This window comes from Drosophila sechellia, chromosome 2R (assembly GCF_004382195.2).
Source record: "Drosophila sechellia strain sech25 chromosome 2R, ASM438219v1, whole genome shotgun sequence".
Lineage (NCBI taxonomy): Eukaryota > Metazoa > Arthropoda > Insecta > Diptera > Drosophilidae > Drosophila > Drosophila sechellia.
Window position 1 is genome coordinate 7,542,753 of NC_045950.1, and position 21,223 is coordinate 7,563,975.

The 21,223-nt window shown below is 42.9% G+C and overlaps 4 protein-coding genes and 1 non-coding gene across 5 annotated transcripts; 1 reads left to right on the forward strand and 4 right to left on the reverse strand.

Annotated features, from left to right (window-relative positions):
* Positions 1 to 183: 183 nt before the first annotated feature.
* Positions 184 to 1,945, reverse strand: LOC6608663 (CD63 antigen). The gene is made up of 3 exons (XM_032715212.1): positions 1,762 to 1,945; positions 857 to 1,045; positions 184 to 797 (listed from the first exon to the last, which is right to left on the reverse strand). The coding sequence occupies exons 1-3, from the start codon at positions 1,822 to 1,824 to the stop codon at positions 330 to 332; spliced, it is 720 nt and encodes a 239-aa protein (XP_032571103.1). The 5' UTR covers positions 1,825 to 1,945; the 3' UTR covers positions 184 to 329.
* Positions 1,946 to 3,029: 1,084 nt separating this feature from the next.
* On the reverse strand, positions 3,030 to 6,798 carry LOC6608665 (extracellular superoxide dismutase [Cu-Zn]). The gene is made up of 6 exons (XM_002033362.2): positions 6,692 to 6,798; positions 4,999 to 5,067; positions 4,703 to 4,930; positions 4,416 to 4,644; positions 4,325 to 4,346; positions 3,030 to 3,544 (listed from the first exon to the last, which is right to left on the reverse strand). The coding sequence occupies exons 2-6, from the start codon at positions 5,059 to 5,061 to the stop codon at positions 3,433 to 3,435; spliced, it is 654 nt and encodes a 217-aa protein (XP_002033398.2). The 5' UTR covers positions 5,062 to 5,067; positions 6,692 to 6,798; the 3' UTR covers positions 3,030 to 3,432.
* A 591-nt stretch (positions 6,799 to 7,389) lies between these two features.
* LOC6608666 lies at positions 7,390 to 19,812 on the reverse strand. The gene is made up of 5 exons (XM_002033363.2): positions 19,282 to 19,812; positions 13,575 to 13,685; positions 9,239 to 9,642; positions 8,162 to 9,175; positions 7,390 to 8,076 (listed from the first exon to the last, which is right to left on the reverse strand). Exons 2-5 carry the CDS (start codon positions 13,650 to 13,652, stop codon positions 7,701 to 7,703), a joined length of 1,872 nt encoding a protein of 623 aa, XP_002033399.1. The 5' UTR covers positions 13,653 to 13,685; positions 19,282 to 19,812; the 3' UTR covers positions 7,390 to 7,700.
* LOC116800439 (persulfide dioxygenase ETHE1, mitochondrial) lies at positions 9,733 to 11,308 on the reverse strand. Its single transcript, XM_032715387.1, has 5 exons — positions 10,765 to 11,308; positions 10,566 to 10,710; positions 10,118 to 10,481; positions 9,945 to 10,063; positions 9,733 to 9,889 (listed from the first exon to the last, which is right to left on the reverse strand). The coding sequence occupies exons 1-5, from the start codon at positions 10,918 to 10,920 to the stop codon at positions 9,834 to 9,836; spliced, it is 840 nt and encodes a 279-aa protein (XP_032571278.1). The 5' UTR covers positions 10,921 to 11,308; the 3' UTR covers positions 9,733 to 9,833.
* Trnat-ugu lies at positions 16,795 to 16,866 on the forward strand. The gene has a single exon. It is a non-coding gene; the product is annotated as a tRNA-Thr (tRNA).
* Positions 19,813 to 21,223: the final 1,411 nt, after the last annotated feature.

The window sequence follows — 21,223 nt, forward strand, 5'->3', positions numbered from 1 at the left end:
TTTTCCATGTATTCGGTCGCAGATGAAGAAAAGGTTGTTTTTACAAAAATGCATTATAAAAGATAGATTTTGGAAAACAATAAGATAGATGGGGTTTTGAAAGTAACTTTTGGAAACTGGGTTTAGCGACGAAAATGATTTAATCTGATATGCGTTGTTGCGTTTTTCATATATGTATGTGTATATCCTTCGATTTTGAGGGTAAGTTTAATGGATAAGGGTAATGTAAAATGAGCAGAATTCAACGGTGAAAGAATTTCAACTATATAAAATTAGACAGCTATCAATTATATTTAGGGATACACTCGGTGTAGTTGCTTCGATGGGTATTACTTGGCCCTCTCCTGTCGAATGGAGTTGGCCAGAAAGCAGGCCAGAACGATGCCCAAAATCTGGATAAAAGCAATGCCGATGCCCACACCGATCAGGATGATGGCGTTCTTCTCGATCCGATCCTTTAGCTTGCCAACACAGCCGTCCTGGAAGTACTTATCCTTGCCGAGAGCCGGTGAGTCCAGGCAGTGACCCACGGTCGTGTCGATGAACTGCGGCTGACAACAGCTGCCCGGCAGCGTTTTGTTCGCACTGAGTGTCCTCCAGTCCGCCGGAGAGTCGACTCCGCAGCACATCAGCTTCTGCTGGATGTTGTCCCAGGCCATGGTGTCTTCGCTGTTCGATCGCTTGATGGACTCCTGCAGCGAGTTCTTCACCATTCCCTCCAGATCCTTCTTGAAAACGCTGGCCGCAATACCGACGGCCAGCTCCACAATAAAGATGACGGCCAGAAGGACAGCGAACTGTTAATGAAACTCGAATGGGTAAGGATTTATCTTGGGAGCTTCTTTAGAAGACGTACCGTAATTAGAAGCGTTGGTGACTCCTTGATCGCTCCGAAACAGCCCAGCGAAGCTATCAGGAATATGATCAGGCCGGTGACTATGAGGACAATCGGCGGCGCAAGGACTCGACCCTCGACAAAGTGATTGAATTCATTCACATCGGCCAGGACAACGGCACCAGCTATAAGAATTCCCAGGCCGGAGATCTGTAAGACATATGATACCTCCGATTAATCGAATCGACCTCCAATGGAATCGTTAAGCAATTTAGTTAATGGCTTCCAATCATGTCCTAATTTGCCTTGGCAGGCATTTATATTTACATTCCCTATTCTAATTGAACGATAAAAATCGCCCACGACTTGGTCAATGGCATTTCCATGTTCAAGTCGGTGCCGTCATTGAGAGTCGCCTGTTTGCGCAGTTGGTCAATGCGAAGGACACACGATGTCCATGTGCTTTGGAGCACGCATACATCACTTGCATGTCGTTACAGGCCATCGCGTTTGAACATTATCCGATTTTCCGATTTTCCGATGGGGTTAGTACCAGTCAATGGCGAGTGAGAGTGCCATTTTCCAGCGATACTTATCTAAATGAGGCAGGCAAGCGTAATTATAGTGCTTATGGCGAATTAGAACTAATTACGAGCAAAAATAAATCAAGCAGATTGGACGAGGTAAAATATGTGCTTTCAGAGCTTCCATTCAATCAGTTTCATAATTGAAGTAACAGTTTGCATCTCGAAAATTCCCAGAAAATGATTATGTAATTTCAAATAATTTTAAGATTCGTTTTTGAGATTGGCATATAATTTGCTAGGAACAAGGTGTTTCGGAGAATGATGCAATGTATTTAACTGATTTATCATAATATTCTCAGTATCCTTTAGATATTTTACTTATGCATCACTTGCACTTACCGCAAACAGCACATTAAAGGCGAATAAGACATATTTAATTAAACTCGGACCGCAAGAACGCATTTTGAGATTCTAATTAAAGTTATTTCAACTTTAGATCAATTCAAATATATATGACTTGGGGATCCCGAGCGATGGCCCGATTCGACTGACCGCACTGGAGTTTAACCGCGAACTGACCGGAGCGACGGTCCGGCCGGGCTTTAGAAGGGCCCGGTTCTGTTGTGGCCACTTGCCACTGGCCGGGTTGGTGGTGGCAACGGATCCGGAATCCGGATTGCGGTTGGGGTACGCTAGCAATGGTTAGCGGCGGAACAAAAGCGAAAGCGAGTGAAATTCTTGGAGGCCCGTTTCGAATTCAGGCCAGGCATGATTAGGCTGGAATCGGAATAGGGATCGGGCATGGGCCTATGAGGAACTATAGGGGCTGGAACTCCCCGGCCTGGCTTATTTCACTGTTGATTTAGCATTCGATACCAAAGAACTTTGACCAAAGCACAGGCGAGGCGATTGGTTGCGTTTTGTGGGTCGCCCGGGGCTTACCTCACTTCGCCCACGAATGGCTCCACCGCCATCTCCAGCTGGATTCCGGGTGGGTCATTGCACTTATTACCATAAAAATTGAGCTGGGCGCCCACGTCTATGTGTTTCCCTTTAAAGTTCAGCACTTGGCACTTGGAGCTCGACCGGGCCCAAGGCGAAATTAATTGCGTGCTTTCGTGCGCGGCAAAGAAAGTTGTAAATGCTTTCTCTTTCATGGGGACTGTGCGAAATAATTAAAGACGCCTGGAAGTATGCCACAGTTTTTCGGATGATGTTAGTGTTGCGTGCCGGGAATTATGGCCCTAAGTTTTCTAGAATTTCACCGGGTGGTGACCCATTCGCTGGCTGACCATATCTGGTCGAAGAAATCTAGAAAAAATAAAAACAAAAACTGTTGCTTGACCATTAGTTGGTGGCTTGGAATCGGAATCACTGGGAAGTGCACTTCTCTGAATGATTGGAGGACAAATATTTTCTGAAGTCTTCCGCAATTTAAAGCAAATTGTGTCTCTAAGCTGGAATTTAGCAAAACAAAGGTAACTGAATGTTGTATGACCCATTTGCTGGCACAGAAAATTGTATAGGTAAGAAAAGCTTTGATGACGTCGAATTTCCATAGGATACGCCAGTTCTAAATATAGTTTTCCTACCAACTTTGAGTGTTCATTTATTTGGTAACCTATTTTAGGGAACAAACAGCTATTTGTCCTTAGAAATCAACATACTTAAATGAAGTGTTATTTAATTCTCTTGATAACTTACTAGTACTTTGATTTTTCGAACAGTAAAATTGAAAGACTTTGTCTAATCTTTTCTATAAAATTAGAGCTTATCTGTCGTTCATTTTAAGCAACTTTAGTTACTATCTAAGCACGTACAAATTGCAAACACCCGAAATACAAATAACAAACTGTATTATCGATCAATTCAAACACTTTACAAGTAGCTTAGTTAGTTCCTTTGAGTTCTCTATTTGGGTGGATAATGCTGGAGTATTATAATTACTGTTGTGGTGGTGTGCGAATTATGGTTGTGTTTAGTGTGTAAGTGGGTATGCAGATTTCTACGATGGCCAACAATCCCATGCCACATGCGTGCATACGATCCGATCCGGGTGCATGCTGCGGGTTAGTCAAGGCTGCGGGCCATGATGAAGGCCACGATGACGGTCAGGATGGAGAAGGAGTAGCGCAGGGCGCCGGCGCCGCCATCGCGACATGGCCACTCGTCCACATCCGAGCTGCAATTAGAAGGTGGAACAGGCGAACGGTGTAGTCTCGCGATCTCACAGATACAATTGGTGCGACAACGGATACGGATAGGGGTATGGCTGCGGATATGGATATGGGTATGGGTATGGCAAGGGATAGCGCTGGAGTGGATAGGCAACATGATCTTGTGGCTCCCCATGGGGCACATAGTACAGTGGCTGAGGGCGTGGTGTTGATGGAGCAGGTGCAGGTGCAGGTACAGATGGGCCACTGGAAAACATACAATGTGAGTTTGATTGAACCCTGGTTGGACATCAGTAAACTTCCGATTCCAGCGGCTGTTGTTATTCCAATAGCCCCTTCTCTTGGCCAACCCACCGACTAATGCTAATGATATTAGTAAAAATGAAAAGGTAAGAAGGCTCTCTATGTCATACCTACCCACTCAGAAAAGCAACCCCAGCAAACCGCGACAGTTTGTTTAGGCCATGAATGAGGTGGTAGAACACAAGTGGTACAGAGTATGCTAATGTTTAGCTTAGATTTCGGTTAATTTTTGTTGATTTTATTACACACAAACACACACACTAGCTAGCAGGAAGGGAGAATCGAGTGAGTCAGTGAACTGAGACAGTTAATTGAGGGAAATGTGTAAGCCAAACATGTAAGGGTGAGTGTGATTGTGGGTGGGAAAATTTGGGAAAATTGGGAAAACATTTCATTAGTTACTGGGCCTGGAGTTACACAACAACACATAAAGTATTCGAGCAGCATATTGATTTGGCTGACACATAGGAAGGGATATTTACTTGACGCCAATAACACCACAGGCTGAAAGAAAGGTTTAAAACAAATATTTATATTAATTTTTGCAATCACCGTTCTACACTGACTACTTACCAATGCGGCCGCCTGCATTGCCGGTCTTCTTGGAATCCGTATGGTTGCCCAGACCGAGATCATCCTCCAGTTCGTGGACCACAACTCCCCTGCCAATGATGCCCAGCTTGCCAGTTAGGGTGATCACCTGATCCGTGTATGTGATGTCGATAATGCCCGTGGAGTTGGCCTCCAGGTTGCCCAGATCGCCAACATGACGCACCTCGTGATCGGGGCCACCGTGATCAACCTGAGACATAAAAGTCATATTAGTGATATTATAATTAAGACACCTAATCCTCACCTACCTTATCGGGGTTATAGTGACCACCCATGCTGAGGCATCCATTGGTCAGATCTCCCTTCTCGTGGACGTGGAAGCCGTGCTTGCCCTCCTTCAATCCCTCCAGCTGGACGCGCACATGGACATTCTGACCACAGTCGTTCTGCGTAAAGGTCACGTTGCCCTTGACCTGGGTATTATCCGATTGCACGGGTCCGATCAGATAGGCAATGGCTTGAATGGGCATATTGCGCTGCAAAGTAAGTGCAGTGTCCTAATTATAAGTGGATTTTCAAATTATCGAGATTTTATATATCTTACCGTCTGAGCAGCAGAGCAAATTGTGGCGCAAAGTGCCAGGCTAACAACAAGATATTGCATCATTTTGAACTGCAAGGAAATCATAGTTAAATTAGACACGTGTCGTCTGATATGTTTAAATATCTATAATAATAATTGAGTGGCACAAGCATAGAAAATCCCAGCAGGGATGATGTACTGGACATAGCTACAAATTAACTTAATGATAATCCTATTCATTTGAGACTGAGATTTGGATAATTGATATGATATTAAGATTAAAAACACCTTCCAAACTTCTTATATAATGCTTTTTACTAAAACTTTAAATGATTTGTAGCCCAATTCTTCTATGTGAGAAGGGCTTATGTCTTGTAATCCCAAATTCCGCGATGCCAGCTCATCTCTGGCACTTGAATTCCAGCTCATCTCTGGCTTGGACGTCATCAGGTGTACATTCTCTTGATTCCATTTAACCCGACAGTTGTGTGAGGAATTGAAGCGCCTAGCCTCAATTTATGAAACGATTTGTGGGTCATATATGATGTGCGAACGGGTATTATTACTTATGTGTGTGAATAATGAGCGATACCCAAACGAAACTAAATGCAAACAGCCTTTTTCACAGGGTTAAGTGTGGCTGTGGGAAGGTCAATCAACAATCTCTTTTTCGTACGCACTTCGCTTCCAAAGTTCCATGAATGAAATGGATGGGGGTGTCACTACTTTATCGTGGCAATATTTGTTTATGGGTCCGGTTTCCTTACGGTCTTATCAATGTGTCTGCGATATGCTGGCGATCTTGCACGCTTCAGTTCTAAAGCGATCTTCAAACGCGGTCAGTACCTGCTCTGCACACGTATCCTTATCTGCACTTGAACTCGGTCCCATAATTTACGATTCTCACGCTCGTTGAATTTCGGCTCTATCTCGCGAACTAAAAATGCCATTGTCATTACCTATAAGTATTTTAATCTTTTTTTGCTAGCTATTTACTTATTCTGGTTCAAACTGTCACGAAATGGGTCACAAATTGCAACTAATAGCCACTGCTTGTCCATCAAATGAGGTTTATTAGGGCTCTTGCTTGCTGATTAAATATGATTGATTTGAAAATAATAACTCAGTTTGAGTTTTACCTACAAACGATATGCTAATGAAGATGCCTATATGAAAAATTTGATCATGAATTTGCAAACAATACAGCAAAGATTACTTGATTTCACTCACATAGTGACTTCGCGTCTAATTTAAACGCCGAAGCTATGCAGTTTTGAGATAAGAACAAGACATAATTTCCATATATAAAAAGATAGAATATCGTAAACACTTGTTTAACCAACTGTTCACGATTGGGAATTGAAATTTTTATTGAAGTTTTAAGCCGTGGAATGTGTGGATTGCAATGGATATGTATTTTTGTCTGGTCTGAGGTGCATTTTTGCCCACTCATTTTTCTGGATTAATAACTGGTTACAGCGAGAGAATCAAAAATCAGTGAAGTAAACTGCGTTTTTGCGGAAACTGGTTTTTTTTTTTGGTAACACGCAATTGTGTGTAATATATCTAAATCTGGTTCTAAAGCGTAAGCAAACCAATGAATTATGAAAGCGTATAATTATCGCAATTAACTTCAACTTCAGCTTAACCTTCACCCAGTATTCGCAATTCCTAGCCCTTGATCTTCTTTTTTTCGCGTCCGTTGCAAACTCACCTTGTTAGCAACTATTTAATAATTGGGTACTGATTGTTTTTTGCGAGAATTAAGCGATTGCACCTCTGTACCGTTGGAGAACTGCGACGGAACTGTTTCGAGCCCCTGGCATTGCCATCGCAAATCGACTCGCTGAGAGAACATTGGGGCAGATTTGGCGAGAGCGAGAAGACCGCAGAATAGAGAATTGAGAGCGCCACCAGGTGGAGCGGCGGGTATTGCATTTGGCGGTCAGCACGATCGCTTGGGCGAGAGTTCCGCTCTCCGGTTTATCTCGGGCTTACTTCATCGCTCTATCTCCCTCGTTGAGTTTTTTATCAACTGCAGATTGATCATTTGATATATTTATTATCCTATTAGCTGCCTTTTATAATTATATCCAAATTATAGCTATTAAGTAATTCTTTGAACTTACTTAAAGCGCAACTGAAACACGCTAACGTGCTTTTCATTTGAATACCTTATCACTGTGGCGTTATAAAATATGTGCCGGGCTCGTGCCTACAGTGGAGGTCGTAAATATTGGCATGCTTTCCAGATAGGGGAGGTGCAATTTGAAGAACTACTGCTACAAATTCTTTTCAAGTGAGCTGCCATAGGTAATAGCTTTGATATGCCAACCCATACCATGAAATTGTAGTTACATCACATTTATAGCAGGCCGAGATCGAATTTTTTAAATAAATGACGCATTTGAGTAGGTGAAAATATTCGTGTATTCACATTTGTAAATTGTGCTAATAAAATCATCGTACATACAAAAACTCTTAATTATTGATTCTCTCAATACTAAAGGTTGATAGCCAAGCCCTACTTATAGATATAGAATGTAAGTACTAATACTACTACATAATAAGAAACTTTCCACTTGGAAGCTGGTTAAAATTATATTGCCTACTGTAATTTTGCACATGTCCGCCTGTTTTTGGGTTTAACCGCCGGTTAAGATCGGTCGTGGATTAAGCTACTTCGATTAACAATTAGTTTTGGTTGCATTGGGATCGGGTTTCTAGATGAGCTTGTGTCTGCCGAGGGAGGCCGTGTGCATGGGACTGCAGTTCTCGATGAGCATGGTCTGGCCCTCTCCAGTCGGTGATCCTCCACCTTTGTTGTTGTTGTTGTGGTGGACCCTCTTCATGGGCCGCTTTCGTTCGATATCCGCACAGGGGTGCAGCTCTACGGTCTGCAGACTTTGGGCTCGTTGCAGCGACAGTCGGAGGGGTTTCTTGGGGGGAGTGGGTCTAGTGGTACGCGTCTCAGTCGCAGGCTTCGATTCGTTTTCGCTATCGAAATCCAGGGATTTTACACTCCTCATATCGCTAGGCAGGCGGGCTCGAAGTGTGTTCGACTCACTTTGTCGGGGCGTGTCACGGCGACGATCCAGTCTGGAATGGCAAAGAAGATTGTGGAGATTAGTTAGGAAAATTAAATCTATCTACTCATGAATTTCTGAAAGTGCGAATAACCTACCCATTGTAATGATTCAGGTGCTCCACACTGCGTGCGTGTGTGCTCATGAGATGTTCGCGATGCAGTTGTTGCTGTAGCTGGAGAGGATCTCTGGGGCGTTCCCGGTGCTGGCGATCCCGATGGCGCTCCTTCTCACGCCGATGGTGCTGCATATAGGCAGAATCGCTGTTAATCGAGATCTTCGAGGCGGACAGCGACTTGGAGGGCATGGAGTACATGTGCGACATTCGATCTCTCAAATCGATGTGGGTATTCTCCTTAATCAGTGTTTTGGTTACATGTCCGGGAGGGGTTTGTATGGAGGCCATGTCGTCACCCATCAGCTCGATGGGTTTGCCACCCACCAAAGTGGTAATATAGTTGCCGCGCTGGAAGATCAGCGGTTTCTCGGGCGGTGTTGATGGAGGTGATGATATGCTGATGCTAGTCACATGCTGAGATTGATTCGAGGATGTCTGCTGCGGATTTTGCTGTTGCTGCTGCTGCTGCTGCTGGTGCGATGGATGATGCTCCTTGACTGTCTGTAGTTCCCGCACCTGCTCCTCCAGGTACGATATGCGATGCTGCAGCCTCATGTTGTTCTCCTTCTCCTGGTCGAGTTGCTTTTGTGGTATAGGTACGGACTTCTTGCGGAGTACCACCATCTGACACTTGCCAGAGTTTCCTACTTGCTTTTGCAGCTCTTCCTTGGATTTTCCGGTTACCAGTCGTCCGTTGATCTCCAAAATGCGATCGCCCTTGTACAAGCCATCGCCCTCTAAAGCCCATTCTACGTAGAAACCAGGCTGGTCTGTCCTCTGTTGAACTGCCCATCTCCCAGAGGTGGCATGCACGGCGTGCAGACTCAGGGAGACTCCAGAGCTGATGATGTTGTAGAGGGTCTGGGCCTCGGGCTTGGACTTTTCCAGACGTGCCTGCAAGGCGCGAGCCTCCTCCACAATCGAGAGCATCTGGAGTTCTTCTCTGCCGAGTGCGTATTCCAATTCAGCTTGACGGATGCGGATGTCTATGTTGCTGTGGATAAAATAAAGTAAGTATTAAATATCGTCAAACTAAATGTTAAAACATTCTACTCACTCTGTGATGTCCAGCTTCTCCAGGGCGCTCTTTAGATTCTTGATCTTAATTCGCTTATTCTCCGCCTCGGTCTTCAGTCTGTTTAGTTTTTGCTCAGCCGCCGGCTTCTCCGACTCATCCAGCGGTGGTCCCGTGGGACGTGGCAGCTTGCCCAGACATAGCTGGATACGCAGATTCTGGATAACAGCCTCCCGATCCTGGAGAGCCGATCGCAGTTCCTTGGATTCGCTGCGCGTCGATCGCGAGGAGAGAGTACCGCCCAGGGAGCCACCCTTGCGCCTTCTTCCGGTGGTGGAACAATGGGTGGAGGTGGTCGTGGTACTGGCAGTCTCCTGGTTCGTCTCTGCAGTCGAGTGCAGACTGTACTTGACGGCACTGCCACAACCCTTCGGATTGAGAATGGTCTGCAACAAAAGAAGGCGAACAAAGAAGTGAGTTTTTTAAGTTTATCGTATTAAGCACAGAAGTCAGGGAGTAAATGAGGCTGTCATAGCTTGATCGTGATAAGATTATTATGCTTATTTATTTAAAAGATTACAAATCTCTTGAAACATTATTATATAAGCTGCGTATATAGTGTTTGCAGGGGCTGGAATTATTCCTTGGGTATATCGTACACTCCGCACTCTCGATTGGCGGGCAGCGAGGCATCTAAAAGATATTAAACTTAGTATAAGTCTTAGTACTTAATATTGGAGATCCCCACCTATTTTCTTGGGATATGGTAAATTAAGGTTTTCCATGATTTTGACAAACTCGTCAATATCCTTAGTCAGTCTGGGGTTATAACGCTTCTCCTCCCACACACTGCTTTCCATTTGACCTCTGGAAATGGCCGTCAATAGATATATATCACATAACTTTCCAGATCCCACTCACTTATAGTCGTGCGCCGGATATATGCGGAAGTTCTCCGGGAGAGTGAAGATCTTGCTGTGCACATTCTCGTAGAGATTACGTGGGCAGCCTTCCTGGAAATCGGTGCGTCCACAGCCTCGGATCAGGAGAGTATCTCCGGTAAAGACACAACCCTGATCCTTGATCACATAGGTCATGCAGCCATTTGTGTGTCCCGGAGTGGCCAGAGCATCAATCACATGGGTGCCGAAATCTATGCGATCCCCCTCCTTCAGGTGGCGATCCGCCTTGGCTCCACTGGCGGCAGCAATCACAGATTGACACCCAGTTAGCTTCCTCAACCAGCCACTGCCCGTTATGTGATCCGCATGCATGTGTGTGTTGACTTGGGGAATGGGGAAATATTGTAGTGCCATGGTGAAATTATTATCCAATCATCTATCCATAGATAGAGATCTCTCTGACTTACTGGCATACTTCAGCTCAAAGCCCAGATCCTTGACCAGCTGGGCATCTCGTTTCGCCTGCTCCAAAACGGGATCAATGATCACGGCCTGCCCATTCTTCAGATCGGCCAGAAGGTAACTATAGGTGCTGCTTTCTCCGTCAAAAAGCTGAATGAAGGCTTGTCACTAGAATATTTCAACGTAGTTCATCCGATTACGTACTTGACGGAAGAAGAAGTCTGGAGAAAAGGGCTGGCGCTCCGGCAGGCTCATGGTTCCAAACGAGCTCAGGGACCGGATGTTACTGACCAAGGTGGGGGGTTGGTTCGTTGATAGCCGCTTGAGGGCTGACAGCATACTGGATCCAACTATTCTCATTTTGGACTCGTATTTCTATCTGATTGAGGTTCGTCTACGCGATAGGTACGCTTCGGGTGTAATTGTTTGCCTCGTGTAGATTTCTATTTACCCCTTAAATGCGATAGTCGATTATTGTTGTTGCACTTTCTTATTCCTAGTTAATCACTATTGAGCTGACTTATGGCACCTGATAAAGTTCCTAATTTAATAAATTACTGATAATTGAGCACTTTTTTTTTGTTGCGATTACAGTCTTTTGATTATCACAAAATTTACACTTGATCAGAGGTAAAGCATATCACTCGCGAAATGGTATTTGTAAACAAATAAAGGAGCATTCCGTACAAATTACTTAGTAATAAACACAGTTTGCAGAACACAGAAAAATGAAAACATCACGGCACATCAGCTGAAGTGTTGAGTTCAACTGTGTTGAATTAGGGTGTGTAGCGGCAAGCTTTTGCAATGAGCTTTTGGGGAACCTGTTGCTTTGACGTAGCAAAAGCTTTCCGTCGCGACTACGTGATTAGCAAAATAAGCGTTTCAATGCCAATATGGCTCTTTATGGCTCATATCTAAACCTTTCAGATGTCATTGGTATGGGGATTACTTTGTAGGTTCACCCTAATTATCATCAGATTACTATATCCAATAGTTGCATGGCAACTTTTTAATTATTTTAAATTTAATCAGCGGACTTGGACCCAGTTTGGTGTACGTTTTAAAGGATTTTCCAAATAATTGCTTGAATAGGAAACCCTATGGGGTTGCATTTTGAAACATTTTAATATTTTCTTAAGTTCTTGAAAAACACTCTTATGTGCTTTCAGCCAAAAGCCGTTACAACGCCGCTTCTCAGCTGCATTTACTTATGAGCTCTTAAAAACTGCAACAACCACCTTCTTATCGCATTTTAGGCTTTCTTGCACCCCTTTGACAGCAACCCCTAGATTTAATGTGCCACCTCAAGGAAGTTGCAGTTGTTGAGAACGTTTTTTTTTTTTAATTATTAAAAAGGGAAATCATTACCGACCGGACATTGTCCACTACTCGGGGCGAACGTGAGAAATTCTTTGACCGCCGGATTTCGTTATAAATTTCTTGACTTTTCTCTCAGATCATAAATAAATTTGCATATCTTACGAGGTGAGTTGCATTCATTAACAGCTCGGGCTGGAAATCTTTTCAGTATTGGCGTTGAGTAATTGGAGTAATTTTGTGGAGGGAATTAATTGACCGTACACGGTTAGGTAAGGAAATCTGTCGAAAGCAGAAGGGTGAGGATTTCATAGGGTCTTTGAATAGGGAAAGAAAAGATATCGATTTCGTTTCACTCTGCCTGTGATTACTTCACATTCGGTGGGAGCTGTTTGTTCAGCCATTTGGTTATGGCCAATTTGCTGTAGCTATTTATAGTTGCTATTACCATTGACAAAACTCCCCCGAGAAAAAAAAACATGACTAAACACCTGTCATTTAATGATTCGCATCGATGCTGATGTTGATTTGTATTGTAACCCAAACGAAACTTATTCGTCACTCACTTTTGCTTTCAACATTTCGCTGCGAGTGAAAGTCGCATTGTGGTGGCTGACTTCTTTCTACTAATTTGCCAAGCAGCCATCATGTGTGGATCTAAAAAAATCTTTTTATTTTTGCAGTCACAAAGGCTTAGCGAGGAGGTTCAAATGGCCGAATGTTAAAGATTAGTGGGGTCATAAGCAACTCATTTCCATCGTATATTACTATGGCTTTCTTCATCGCCCGAAAAAATGTGCAAAAGTTAGTCCATATTGCATTATATTCGCTTATAGGAAATTCAACGAACACGTGGAATTCTGCGTGTCTATTGAATTGTAATTTCTCTTTTCTCACACTTACCAATTCCACTCAACTTCCTCCACATATAAAACATACATACGAATATTCCCAGCCCGGCAATGCAATCTTTCACACATAATATCTGCTAAAAGTGTTTAGATACTCGAACTACCAATCGTTTGAATCCAATGGCTGGAGTGACTCTGCATTGTGGGCCGCGTGAAAGTGTTGCTTAAAAATGCAGTCAAATGGATTTGCAATTAATTGTCGTAATTTGTTTTGAGATCTTGTTCATATTTTATGCTGTTTTCAACGCTTTATTAATATGCATTTATTTGGTTTAAAGCACGAGTGTGGATTTAATGAAATTGCAGCTGTACACTGTACAAACTCAAACTACTAGTTATAATAAGTATTGAAGGGGATTTAATAAATAGTAATCAATTAATAATCGCCTTTAGCTTCAGAGTCTAAAAATAAGTAACAAATCTTCGGCTTATGTTATTCGCTTCTTTTTCATCTGGAATTCGCCTGCTTGTATCTGCGATTTATGTTTGCCCATTTGCGAATTTCGTTTTCGACAACTTTCTAGCGTGTAGCGATGCAAAGTATCTGGGCTGAGTGCTGCAGCTTTTGGCTAATGCCCGATGCTTGTTGGCCTGTGCGTGTCAATATCTAATTAGCGTAGATAGCATTCGCGCACTTACATAATCGAATCAGACAAAGGGAGGGCGGGGCAGGCGGTTCGCAGCCAATGGATGTTGCATTAATTATGTTAGGTCTTATACAATATGTCTATGGGTGCATAGGTCTATGCTCCTCTTTTTATGTTTGCAATCGATGTAACTTACCATGGAGGCGGACTTCTGTTTGGCGAAGGCGCGATGATGCGCGGAAATCGGTTCACTAACCACACTTCCGGTGTCCATGATGCGAAACCCACTTGGTCTTCGTTTGCAGCTCTGAAATGGAGTAAAAGATACACAGACTTTAAGATGCAACCTCGATTTGAAGTGATATATGTTTTAAGGTGCACTTTGAACCCATCGCCAGCAGATGGACAGCCCCACAATTCAGTACTAGACTTCAGCGCACTTCAAAGTCAGTTTAATTTCGCGTTCCGCTTGGCAAGGTAAAAACAATTGGGTTGCAATTTTCGGTTCGTCGGTTTTAACAACTTTGGCACGTTACATTTGCGATTCGCTGAAGAGGCCTTAATAAGCCGATGGCACCCAGAACCTCCTTTCAGTTCCCATTTCATCAGTCATATGGCGGCGAAAGAAATGCGGCTCACATGCAAATGAGATGGTCACAAAAAAAAAAGGAAAGGGGTAAAAAAGACAACGCACTTTCGGTTGTTCAGGAGACCAACAAAGAAATGCATTCGATATGCAGATCTGCACAGCCGCAAGATACACACTCGCCATTGCGATTGTATCTTGCGGATGAGGTTGCATAGATCACATTACTTAATGTGCCGGCAAAGGCAACGGAGACTGCTCATTTCCCTCTTTTCCGGCTTTTCACTTGTTTGCCTTTTTTGTCTTTGTCGGCACTCGAAGACAAAGCACTTCATTCATACTGTAATTGTCATAGATACTTGTGACATACAAAATGTATCTCACAGGGCTAAGGGCCCAAACTCGTACCGTTAGCTTGCTTTTTATTGAGCGCTAAAGGAGAACAAGTTCTATGGAAAATCATTTCCCAGTGGTTAGTTACAGATTTTTCATCCATTACAAATGAACTGCTAAGATTAAAGGCAAACTTTCGATGAGAACTCCATGAGCATATGAAAAAGCAATGATTGTTAATATAGGTTTACACAAACATCTTCTTTTAACTTAAGGTCTAAGTTGTTAATACTTTAGCAGTACACACCATTAGAAATTAATGTAATGGCCAAAGAACTGCTTCCTCTGTTTGGAGTCTTTTGAGATAAGCCAACGAAGTCATTAGTCTTTGAGAATAATTATGATGCTGTTTCTGCCGCGAGCAGCGTTCTACAAAACTTAACTAAGAACTTCATCTACATCCCGCCTGGCCCCATCTTTTGGGGCCTATCTCTCGGCTTGCGTGTTGGGGCAGGAAATGGGTAAAAGGCCGAGGGGGAACCTATGTTTTGGGTTAGCTTACCTTGCCCAATGTGGGCCTACCATTAATCTAATTTCGCTTTAATGCTTAATTGTGGAACGAAGAAGGGGGAAGACCTGCTTAGGGAGCTTTGAATGAGAACTCCGACGAGTGCTCGCACATTAGCGACTGGATTTGAATCTATCTTTTCTGGCTGATTGTACTTTGCTAGAACGCTTTGCTAATGTGCTGAAATTATGGGGAACTAGGGAAAAGAATCTGTCAGGAATCTACAAAGTATCTGCCATCCGCCAAATTGCACCAGTGTCAGTTACAATTCTCAATTGGCTGTGGGAAAAGTCTGTCAACCGTGAAGATCGTTCAACTATACCCTCTTCAGCATACTAAACATATACACATGAGACCCAACTTATATGCATGTAATTATTATTCTTCAATTTGCGTGCCCAGCTCAGAAGGGTTCCTCGTGTCTGTCTTTATATTTAATAGGAACGAGAGCAAGTGCAGCGAGACCCAAAGACCCTGGCTTCTTGCTCAGGTGCTTCCCAGGCCCGGGGCTTCAGCATGTGGGCGCTGAAACCGCTGAGGCGCAACCAGACCAAGAACAAGTACTTGTACTCCATAATAAAGTTATTAGGGAGGGCTACGTGAGGGGGCCGCATGGGTTGGAAACCTATATAATTAAACAAATTTTGAGTCAGCTACATCAAGTGATCTACATTTATAGTTGAAGCTAATTAAATAGGGGGAAGGGGAATGCTTAAGCCAAGTTACACAAAAGTTTAGTTTTCATTTTGCGAGCTGACTTCAAACCATACATATACACAATAGTAGTTTCATAATAATTTGCGGTTTGACCAAATATCTTTGAGTAAATAAACCACTTTTGTATCCCACACATCTTGCCTCACGCTACCATCTCTATTAGCCAAAGCACAGAGTTAAGCCCTGTAATCATTTCCATTTGGACTTCATTTATGTTGTGCGCGTTTCCGGCGTTTCTGCCAAGTTCTTCTAACTTCTAGAGGAGTGAAACTGACAAAAAGCCGAGTTTATGAAGCAATTTGACTCAAGGTAGCGCAACAATGTTCACCACTCACTCAAGAACAAGCTGCGAATTGCGGTATTACTGTTACTCCTAAATTCAACTTGCAAATTGCATTTTCGATGCTGATGGCCACGCAAGTGGAACGATGTCCAGCGATTTTTTTTTATCTGTCTAGTGAAACTTGTTCAGATGCTATTTTTCCGGTCTAGCCGGGGGAATCTCACACGAAATGACCCAAAAAGCAGCGAAATGGTGACAAGTTTATTCAGCTTTTGATCATTTCTCTTCGGCAGCGAATGATATTGATGTCACCAAGGTCCCGCGGGATCAGGGGACTTAACTCGAATTCAAACGGGGATTTCGCTTGCTATAAATTCCAATCAGCAGAGATCTCGATCTCGATCTCGGATCCTCAATTAGCCATATATCAAATGCATTCCGTTCGGATGTCGACAGTTTGCTGCGCGTATGCTAAAATCTTCTGCCCACACAGCGAATGCTGGATTTTATGTAAATTGAATAGCTTGAAAATCAAATCAAATTTCTGTCTATCTCACGGGGGGCGTTACCAGCCCGGCCCCTCTGCTGTTACTTGCTTACTATTAATACTCTTTCAAGCGCGCCTACAAAATTGTTGCGAGATGAGCTCAGTGCGCGCCCACAATTTGTTGGAACAATGCAAAAGTATTTTGCTCAATTACTTAAATGGAGATGACACCTGGTTCTAATATATATATATATAGTTGTTTATATATACGCGTAATAACTTGATTCGATGGCTGTTACGCCTGGTTTAATGCAAATGGAAAAAGCCAACGGCTTCTGCGCTGTTAGAACTAGCAGATAAGGCCGCTGTTAATTCTTTCCAGCTGTTAGAAGCGTTCTGACTGCGGTAATGGGTATTGGGCTTTGGCCAGCGTTTTAACAGAGCCTCTTTAGCTCAGTGGCAGAGCACTGGTCTTGTAAACCAGGGGTCGTGAGTTCAATCCTCACAGGAGGCATTTGTACGAAACTATGTTTTTATTTTATTTTCGTATTTCACGACAAGGTTGAAACAATTATCAAAATTAACTTAATTCAGTTTCACTAACATTTTGGCGTTATAATTACCTTTATGAATAAATATTTGCCCCCTGGGCTTGCCGCCAAATAAGCTTTGTTTTTGTTATTTACGAACAACGTGGTTTCCCTATAAACCTTAACCCTGCTTAGTTTGTAGTTTCCCAACACCTGCAGCTTGTCTGTTATCTTGGCACTAACACACAGCGGCTGCTCACAAATTAGCCCAGCTTGACAATTGGCCTGGCTTGTCGGGCATTATTATGTGTGCACAAGTGTCACAAGCGCAGCCCCGACATTTTAATCGCCCCGGAGGCTGCTCACTACATGGCCAACCCAATGGACCAGACTGGGCTAAGATGGCCCCACAACAGGCCAAGAATATGCTTAATGGACTTGACATAAATATGGAAATTTCTTTGTTTTGGGGTTTATATCTTTCTTTTTGTCTTTCTACTTTGAGAGACTTCTGAAGAAAAGGTCGTTGGTTTGTTTATTTGGCAAGCAGTTCTAATAAACTTTTTATTATATCATAGACGGGAAAAGTTTTGTTCTCTTTTTTAATAAATTGATTTTCAGCTTTATATTTCTATCATTTAAAATATCTGCGCGACTTGATATATACATTACGAAACGGCTCAGACTTCTGTTTGATAATTAGGTTAAAGAACTTGTTTCGGACCATTTGCAGCAGACGCAGACAGTCTTGAAATTGACCCCAAGTTCACCACCAAAACATATAGATTTCCATTGTTTGTTTGCGGAGTGATCACTGTACGGGCTGTGTGCTGTGCAGCTGTTGCCATTTCAGCTGATAATTGCCCATCATTCAGTGGGCAATTAGTCTCGGGCATATTTTTCCACAGAGTGTGTGTTTATCGTTCACAGTTAGAACGTCAGCTGTCTTTAGACCGAGATGCAGATTGGGGTCGCGAAAGTCTCCGCACTGGACAAATCACTTATGCAAATCAATTCTAGAAAGTCGGCCTGCGATTAGGCGCTATAGGAAAGTGCAAATTGCCCTGGTCAGATGATCGGAAATACGATCGAAACGAAAGCGAAATTGATGCCGATAGTTTTGCCTTGGTTTATTTTAAGAAGATGAAGAGATTTGCAGCTCTCGTTTTAATTGTTACAGCGCCTCTTTGAATGAAAGTGAAAACCGCAACCGAAACAGTTACCCCGAATAGTCAACAATCGCAGGTCGGTCGACGATGTATGCAAAGTTATCTAGCCAAATCTCGGCTTTCTATTCCCACTTAATGGTTGAAGAAGACGAAACAAAAGTCAGCATAAATGCGTTGATGCACCTCAGTCCACACATGGGCGAGAAATCACGACATGAAGCCCACATAAAAATAAAATACAGTCATTCGAAAATTAGCATATCCAACAAATACCCGAAAAACAAACTCTGATTAGGTTGTTAGCATTGAAAAAATCGAGAAACAGACAAAAGTCACAGACGAGCGGCCAAAAGAATCCGAAGAATATGTAAATGACACTCTAGAGACCCCAAAGACATCCTGCCGATAAAGGGTTTGGCATTTCAATGAAGAAATGGAAGCGGAGAATACATTTCGACTTAGAGGGCGATCAATTGTTATTCAAATGCAGCCAGTGACTCCCAAAAGGAAATATCTAATTAAAATTAATGACAAAAGCAAGATGGGTGAGATACAGCCGAACCAACAGAACCTGCCACTGCATTTGAGCCACGATTCGAAAGGGGTCTGTAGAACGTATTAGAATCGCAGATTGTGATTCAACCGCAAAATTCTCAGACGTAATTATATATATGGTCGGTTAGAGATCGAGTCATTTTTGACTGATTGATTGTGGCTGCTTTGAGGAATTCTATTAGAAATTCGAACCTAATTTTTTTGTATTCTACGACCAGACTTTGAACTTGATTGTGGCATAATGAGCAAAAAACCATGCTATTTACTGCCTTATCTGCGCCTCATCAACAAAGCAAATCGCGTTTTAATAGGCGCCTGACTAACTAATTTATTTTCGAGCCTTCAATTTTCCCTGCCGCTTTTGTTATGATAGGAAAGAGTTATACAACAGTTCGAAAGTTCCTCCATATTCAGATATCAGAATTGTTTTTCAAGCGGATTATGCAAGACAAATTCCGAGTAAAGATGAGGAGCGGCCTTCTGAAGATAAAAAAACCAACGAGATAAATTGCCCCATCATCATTATTGTTTTGTCTGCGACGACCCCGTTTGCTCTAAAGAGGCCGCACTGTATTTTAGAATGCAACCATTGAACGCTGCTTAACCTTTCGCTTTCCGCAAGTGATTTTCGCTCTTCATTTGCTGCCATTGTATTGGGCGATGAAAACTACTTACCAGCTTAAAGTAGCACGGATCCCAGTTAAAAGTCAACCGATAACTCTGAACAATGGCAATGTGCGCAAGTCAATGGCAACATTTCATTTCATTGCATTTGATTGGATTGCTTTGGCGGAGGGAGGGAAGCCACAATTTGGTGTATTGTATTGTGCGAATTATTTACACTTGGGACACAAATCAATGATGCCAATGCTTAAATCGATTGTGTTTGAAACCGCATCGAAACCGTTGCTAAAACGCGATCGGCACATTTAGTTTTAATTTTTTTGTTAATTATTTCCGTTTGCAGCGACTTAATAACTCATACTATTTCCTCTGTGCACTTCCTCTGTTTATGCAGGATGCAGGAAATTTGCTTTCAAATGGACCAAGTAAACAAGTAAACAAAACGCACAAATTCACGTAGGTTCAGGTTGATTGAAGGAAGGTCCACGAATTCACGCAGGCGCAGAGGGCTAATCACAAAATCGGCTTCGGATTACACAGAGAGTGCGCGCACAACCGATCGCGTCGACGATTGGATGAAGTCTGAACATCGTGACTTAGCGGCAGACGGGCATTACATGAAACCGCTCTCTCGGCTTTCCACTCTCCGGCGCTCACCGCTGCACCCTCTCTGTTTGTTTATCGGTGTTGTACGGATTTGCTAATCAGAAATAGCTAAATAGCTAAAAAGGTCTGTGGACAAATTGACAAATATGAAATTGTGCGTAAAAAATTGAGATAGATATCTAATTTGAATTATTATAAGGTGGCTTAATAAAAAGCTCTAAAATTTTAACGTTCCTAACTCGAAGAAGGGCTTCTATGTTATACTCATATGTACAATGTATATCCATATTTAGCTTAAAAGTAGATAGGTGTGTTGAACTGGTGGTGGGTGAGTGAGTGAGAGAGCGGTTCTGTAGAGCGAGTACTGGCGAAGTGCACTGGTCCCTGGATTTGGATTTATTGGGTTATAGTTGGTGCGACCGAGACGCTGCGATCGTAATGGGTAAGATGGGTAGTGGCAATAGAGTTCCAGTGCATTGAACTCCACTCCCTCGATTTTCGGTGGGTGTCTTTGGCTATTTTGACAGCTGCCGCTGCATCTGAGATTTTACTATGCAGCGATATGTATCTTAAACTGCTCATTTGCCTGCTGATGCAGTTGCATCACCGCGATCGGCGTCATCGACATATGGCACTCGGTTTATATTGTGCCCTCTATCTGCCCTTTATCTTAGGCGCTTCGGTCCGATGAGTTCGCTCGTGCGCAAAGTCAATTAAAATGATCACAACAATCCCGAAAAAACCCTTTGCCCTGTGCCGAGGGTAAAATGCGCATGCGTAGGGGTTGATGGCGTTGATTGTATTTCCCTTCATTAAATGCAGCCCAAAATAGATACACAACAGAGCCGAAATTCAAGAGCGGGCATAAATCAAAATTAAACAAAAATTAAAACAGGAAATAAAGGATTACGCATGCGCTTCTCGTGCGCTTCAAGTGCGCCATACTTTAACCCTCTGCCCGCCTAATTGCGAAACTTTCTGCGGGCTGATATCGTTTCGATTAGCTAATGTGAGGCAGGGCCACTGGCTATAAATCAAATCTTGCGAGTGAAATGTGCTTTACCGTTAGACCGAGTCTATTACCAAATCTGAAAGCGGATGACTGCTCATTTCCATACGCGTTTGTGACTTCAGTCTTTCGTTTCTTCAGCGAACCAAGACAAAAGACCCAGAATGCGGAGAATCGAAGAGATATTTGGTACCTGTCGAATAATAAAAACGAAAAAAAAGAAACACTTCCTCTCCGAAAAGAAAAACAAAGGAAAATCACTTGACTCTGTCAGTTACGCGAAGCCACTTTTTATGGTTTTTCATCCCGAACAAAATAAACAACGACACAACAGAAAAAAAAGAAACGAAGACCGCAAGTGGCTGGAAAAACTAAACT